Source organism: Macrobrachium nipponense, chromosome 11 (assembly GCF_015104395.2).
Source record: "Macrobrachium nipponense isolate FS-2020 chromosome 11, ASM1510439v2, whole genome shotgun sequence".
In the NCBI taxonomy this organism is placed as follows: Eukaryota; Metazoa; Arthropoda; class Malacostraca; order Decapoda; family Palaemonidae; genus Macrobrachium; species Macrobrachium nipponense.
The window spans coordinates 30,221,265-30,228,200 of record NC_061087.1 but is presented as its reverse complement, the minus strand read 5'-3'; the positions used below and the strand labels follow the sequence as shown (position 1 = coordinate 30,228,200).

At 33.0% G+C, this 6,936-nt stretch overlaps 1 protein-coding gene across 1 annotated transcript in view; it reads right to left on the bottom strand.

Annotated features, from left to right (window-relative positions):
* Nucleotides 1-2,966: 2,966 nt before the first annotated feature.
* The window catches only part of LOC135202989 (GTP-binding protein Rhes-like), a 93,139-nt gene continuing 89,169 nt past the window's right edge, over nucleotides 2,967-6,936 (bottom strand). The window contains exon 6 of the mRNA XM_064232572.1: nucleotides 2,967-6,054. Coding sequence (XP_064088642.1) covers nucleotides 5,841-6,054 — 214 coding nt within the window. The 3' untranslated portion in view covers nucleotides 2,967-5,840. The remainder of the gene's footprint in view (nucleotides 6,055-6,936) is intronic.

Genomic DNA, 6,936 nt, shown 5'->3' with positions numbered 1-6,936 from the left:
TATCTAATAGCTTTTCAAATTGCCTCTTATCTTCTGCACTACTATTACTCTCTTTTTTTATATGTATAAGTACAACCACAATCTCCTATTCGTTCTTTCCATTCTACGAAAGGAAAGTTGAAGTCACCAGATAGGAGAATCGTCCAGTCCTTGTGATTTCTACATATATCATCCAATTTTTCAATTATTAAGTCAAACTCTTTAGTATTAGGAGGTCTATATATTACTATGTTCATCAATTTTTCAGATTCAAATTCTACCGCTATTAGTTCACATTCTGAGTTACTATATTTCTCATATATTTTTCCTTGTTTTTTGTCTTTCCCATATATTGCGGTTCCCCTTGATTCCTATTTTTTCTATCTGATCTATAAGTTTGGAACCCTTTTATTTGATCATCATTCCCAGTCTCTTGGGAATACCAGGTTTCACTTATATTCATTATATCTATTTTCTTTTCATTTTGGGTTAGTTCTTCTAAGTACTCTATTTTTCTTTTTGAGTACTCTAACTAAACCCTGCGCATTCATCACTATGATGGTTTGCGTGTTTTTCTCCTTCATTTAATACTGATAGTAATAAGGAATTTGTTTCCCATGTCTCTTTCCTGTTCTGGTATGTTGTTCTTTTTTTCATTTCCAGAAAATTCTGACATTAAAAAATCCAACTTTTCCATAATATTTGATCTTCCTTCATCATAATTATTCATTTTGTGTCTGAATCTGCAATTTTCTCCGTTTCTGCAATATCCTCTTGCATAATAAATACAGTTATTATCTCTTGAGTAGAATTTCGGAGCTGATGCTTTGAAATTCTTTGCTGACACCTCTGCATATCTCATTGGTGGTTTGCTTTTCTCTTTTACCTGATATTCTTGATTTCTCTCTTTATTTGTTTCTTTCTTATTTTGGATTTTATTACTTGGTTGGTTATTTATTTGATTATGATTCATGGCTACAGGGTGCATATATTTGCATTTTTTGTCGAACTTACATCCTTTTCCTTCTTTTAGGTTTTTACATATTTTTGGATGCAGATCTCTGCAATCATCCCCATATCCATCTAAGTATGCACATTTACCATATATTTCATAGTTTTGACATATCTTAGGATGTTTGTAGTAACATCTTTCTCCAAATCTGCAATTCCCTCTTTTCAAAAGGTTGCAGATTTTGTCTTTCTTGTCTATTTTTTCCTCTTTGCCCGTAGTAAAGGAGACAAAAAATACATAAAAGGATATATACCAGGAAGTCTTTGGAGATGGTTTCCCGCCATCTTAGCGAAGAATGTACATATTCAACGCTTGGGATTTTTGTTCATAACAGCCTGTCTTTGGTACAAGGAAGACTATGTTCACGAACATTCAGGACTTTTGTGCGCTGAGAATCTTTTTTTATCATTTTCAAGAACAGATCATCCACTGATTTCATTCAGGCAGGCGAGAGAATTATTCTTGGTAGACAGAGGCAAAATGCTAAGTCAACAATCTTAATTACAAGACGCCTGGACGATGTTTGCTGTATTACGTGATTGGCCAAAGGTTAAGACTAAGGCTGTTACCAGGACGTGTATCATATGGTCGTTCACAATAGACCCCCTGGCCAAAACTGGAGCATTTTTCGGAGGGAAAGAGGTCGCGCTCTCGTCAACAGCGACAAGAGGAAAGCCTCGATGAGGCCGAATACCCAGATGAATGCAAAATATTTTTTATGATTTAGTTCATTACTTGGAAGGAAGGGGATATTATTTTGCATAGTATTAATAGTTATTGGTTTGCTGCTAAAAAAGTTGAGGTATTTGATGGTTACTAAAATTTTTATATATATTGATATTTAGTTCATTACTTGGAAGAAGGGATATTTTTTGCTGAGTATTAATAGTTATTGGGTTGTCTATAAAAAGTTGAGGTATTTGATGATTACAAAATTTTTTATATATATTAATGAAATTAAAATTTTTCTGTTATCATTATTTCTTTTATGTATCGCTAAAGAGTTATTCATGTTAATAACTATACCCTGTTTTTTTTTTCCATCTGTCCATCCGCCTGTGGTGTTTGCGCATGGTAACACTGCGTCCTAGGCTTTAAATACTATCCTATTTCGAATATTAACGGTGTAATTCGCATACAGTAAATTATTAAAACACTTTTCAGTTGCAAATGTATACCAAGATATCCTTTTATTTACCTAAAACTTACACATAGCGTAACTATTTAAAGCCCGGGACGCAGTGTTACCATACGAAAACACCACAGGCGGGTGGACAGCTGGAAAAAAACAGTATAGTAATTTTTCTGTTGATTGCTAAAATTAGTTTTTCGATATATTGTGGAAAAGTAATTTTTGTCGATTACTAGTTATTTTGTTGAACACTGAAGCTATTTTATTTGTGTACTGCTGAAAAGTTCATTTTTGTTGATAACTAGTTATTTTTAATGTTGACTACTTCAGGTTATTTATACGTATATATTGCTGAGAAGTTAATTTTTATAACTAGTTATTTTTTCTGTTAATTGCCATAGTTAATTTTTCATTTATTGCCAAAAAGGTAATTTTTGATTTGATAACCAAAACTTGAAGAAAACCAAGACATTTGAGGGGAAAATTTTTCGTTTAAAGAAATATATCTACGACTAATGAAACCAAAATTAGTATTAGTGACAAAGAGGTAATTGGCACCATCCAACCAAGATTAGGCTTAGTGATAAAGAGGTAATTTGCACTATTCCTGGCAATGAATATTCCCGACAAGACTAAAACCAGAAGAGAGAAGCAAGGTAAGTGATGAATTGAAAAGTTTTTTTTTTTTCATTCGTGATTATTTTTTATTAAAGCTCGTACGTTTTGATACATGTAGTACCATGTTCCTCTATGTATATATAATAATATAAATATATATATATATATATATATATATATATATATATATATATATATATACCATTTCCAACAGCCACATTATTTTTTTAAATAAGAGTAATAATCAAAAAGCGCAAGGATTCCCATGTCTTTTATTTTGCTTTTTTTATTATAAATATAGACATATAGATCAGACAGTTTGATTGCAGGCCAGCCATACATTAAGTGTCTGATCGTCCCATAAATGCATACATAAATAATTTATTATTGAATACATACAGACTTGAGACATATCTTGTTTATTACATATTGTATTTTACAATTATATATGTATGTGTATACATATATACAGATATATATGTGTTTATATACATATATATATATACATATAAATATATAAATATTATATAAATATACTTTATGTATATATACATATATATTTCTGTATACATATATATTTATATATATGCTATATTTATGTGTATATATAATAAATAACATACATGAACCTAAAATAAACATGAATGTATATATGTATACATACACACATGTACATTATTACATAATAATACCTGCACATATACACACACATTATATACAACCTATGTACAGTACATACAAACATACATACTTATGTATACTCCGACATAGCGCCTATTTATATACAACTCCAATCTTGGTTAAGATACAAATAAGGTGACGTCACCAACACGTGTTTTTCTGAATGAGTTGTAATGGGTTTCATTCATAAAAAAGAAAATTAACGAGTTTCATTCATTAAATTCAATGTGAACAATATAGTATGGGATGTATGACTGAACCTTTAGCTGTTTCCGTGTAGTGTGTGTTTATATTTGTGTATGTTTGTCTGTGTATACTACAAGCCTTTTGTCCTAAGAGGGGTGGCTCCGAAAGAATTCTACGCCTTGGGTTTCCCTCCTTTTGATATTCCTGTCTGGTCACCCGTCCAAATGCTGACCAGATCTAGGTGGAAGGATATATATACGCTATATATATGTATGTATTATAATATATATATATATATATATATATATATATATATATATATATATATAAAATTGTATGATACAATTATATATATACTATAATATATACAGATATATGTATATACATGTATAAATATATGTATATGCATAGCTATATATACTGTTCTATACATATATCTGTAAATATACATACTTCATATACATATAATCATATATATAGACATATTTATTTATTCATATACACAGCAAATACTCTCTGAGAGCATTTGCCACTTCAAAAGTACCCAGATTAGAGCATGAGATCATTTCGACTACAGAAAACGGCGTGTGTGTGATTTTGTGTCGTGACCTTGAAATAATTAACGTTATTGTGGATATATTCTACTTCAGAATAAAAGACTAAATAAAAACAACGCTACAGATTATACATTCCTCTTCTCCTTTAAGCTTTTGTTGATATCAGTGACATTTGAACATCTGGTATTTAGCTCAAGAGATTTTTCTAGACGTATCCAGGGATTGAGACACCTAGTACTACTATAACCACCGAAACCAAACGGAGAAACAAAAGACGTTCTCGGGAATAAAATGATGATAACCAACATCAAAATTCTTACTTAGAATACAGGAGTTAATTTAAACGGAGACTGAAAGAAAAATATTGAAATGTTTGACATCACATGTAGCCTAGCTTTTTTTTTTTTTTTTAACCATCACATGTATAGTAGTTTTAACGTAGGACACATAAGTTCCATACATCAGTTACTATAGTAGTTTCTTACGGGTCATGAATGCTTTTATATATATTGTAACCTTCATTTTTACAGCTTTGAGTTAACACGTATCTATACAGGACTCAGTTCGTATCAACAAATCGAGTATTTCCTCACTTTTCGTAGACATTCCCCGTTTTCATCTACGATCTCTCTCCGCTCAGGAATGATGTACCTCAGTCTTTCCCGACATTCTCCTTCATTTAACGGTTTCCAAGTCGTACTTCACTGACTTTCTCCCTTGAGAAGTTCTCGAGTTATTTCCCTTCAGAAGTTCACTAGGTCCTTCTTTGGGAAGTTCTGTGCGTCTTTCTAAGAAGTTCTCCTTGCGAGCTGAGTGTATCAAAGACGGATTCGGTTCGAAATATGCCTTCTCTCTCCGCGCACAAGAGTATAGAGAAGTTGCCAGTAACTTTTTTTTATTTTTTCAAACAAACCTTTTTCCTTCCTTGTCCACCGGCCTATAATTCTCACTGTATATGCATGAAGTACTGTGACATTTCACAGTATATCGATGACAGAAGCACCACAAAACAATCGCCCTTCTACGCACCGTTGGGATCCGTCAAAAGTGAAACGATGCTTTATCCAAAATGCAAAATACTTTTTTTTTTTCGTGTTATATACCCTCGTGTATCAATTGAAAAAATGTTTAGCCCGAGTTATATCCTTTATATAAATTGCCCTTACTCTGTTCTCTCTCTCTCTCTCTCTCTCTCTCTCTCTCTCTCTCTCTCAAGTGTATTCACTGGTCGCATTTTATTATTCTAAAATTTTCAGTTTTTCTTTCGCTCGTCGACATACATAATCGTTTAGGTGTTATGTTCTTTGTCAACATAGCGCTAGTTTAGGTGTACACTGTTCTTTGTCAACATAGCGCCAGTTTAGGTGTATATACTGGCCTTTGTAAACATAGCTCCAGTTTAGGTGTCTTACGGTTCTTTGTCAACATGGCTCCAGCAACTGCAGAATGTTGACATTACAAAGCCACACACGAGACAATACGTCAACGCTTGGCACTTATTTATTTTCCAAACGATCATTTTTCATCTCGTCAAAACCACCATCCAGAGTTCGGTCATGAAACAATAATTATAATTCTTGAGATCCGCCAAAATATATATATTTTTTTTCACCACAGCAGAGTCTATTTTTTTTGTTTCTACTTTTTCGTCTCCTCCTCCTACCCCTCCTCCTCTTTACTGGATGACGCAAGAGACCTCCCTCCGGGGTTTCTTGTCGGTGAAGGCGTCGATGCCCGTGAGGTGGAGGCTGGTCTTGGCTCTCAGGATGAGGAGGTCCGTCCGAATAGACGGCCTGCGGACGTTGGGGGCCACCATGCCGTAGGCCTCGCTCAGTCTCCTCCTGATGGAGAGGCCTCTGTGCCGCGACCCGCTGCCGATGGCTTCTTGTCTGCAGGGAGAGAGACGGAGGGAGAAGTGTTAGAGGTTCTTGTTTGGTGGAGACATGAATGGGAGTGGGTCGGAGGGTAAAAATACAAAAGGGGGAAACTGTTAGCGTTTTTGTCCGTCAGGAAATAAGGGAAGATTGTTAGCTTTTTGTCAAAAAAAAAAAAAAAAAATTATATCTTTTTGTCTTGAATAAAAAAATAACAAGGGAACTTAGTTTTTTGTTTGCGGGGAAAAACAAAGCAAAAAACTGTTAGCTTTTTGTCTGAAATAAAAAAAAAACCAAGGGCACAGTTAGCTTTTTGTACCAGAATAAAAAATAAACCAAGGGAACTGTTAGTTTTTTGCTTGCAGGGAAAAATAAAGCTAAAAACTGTTAGCTTTTTGTCTGGAATAAAAAAAACCAAGGGAACTGTTAGTTTTTTTTTTTTTTTTTTTTTTTTTTTTTTTTTTTTTTTTTTTTTTGCAGGGAAAAGCAAAGCAAAAACTGTTAGCTTTTTGTCTGGGATCAAAAAACCAAGGGAACTGTTAGTTTTTTGTTTGAAGGGTAAAATAAAGCTAAAAACTGTTATATTTTTGTCTGGAATAAAATAAAAACAAGGGAATTGTTTGTTTTTTGCTTGCAAGAAAAAAGCAAAGCAGAAACTATTAGCTTTTTGTCTGGAATAAAAAAACCAAAGGAACTTAGTTTTTTGCAAGGACAAACAAAGCAAAAAACTGTTTGCTTTTTGTATCCAGAATAAAGATAAATCTGTTAGGTTCTTGTACCTAGAATAAAAATAAAACGATTAGCTTTATGTATCCAGAATGAAGCTAAAATCGTTAGCTTCTTGCCAGCAGAAAAAAGACCAAGAGAAATCTGTTAGCTGTTTATTTACCTGTAAAA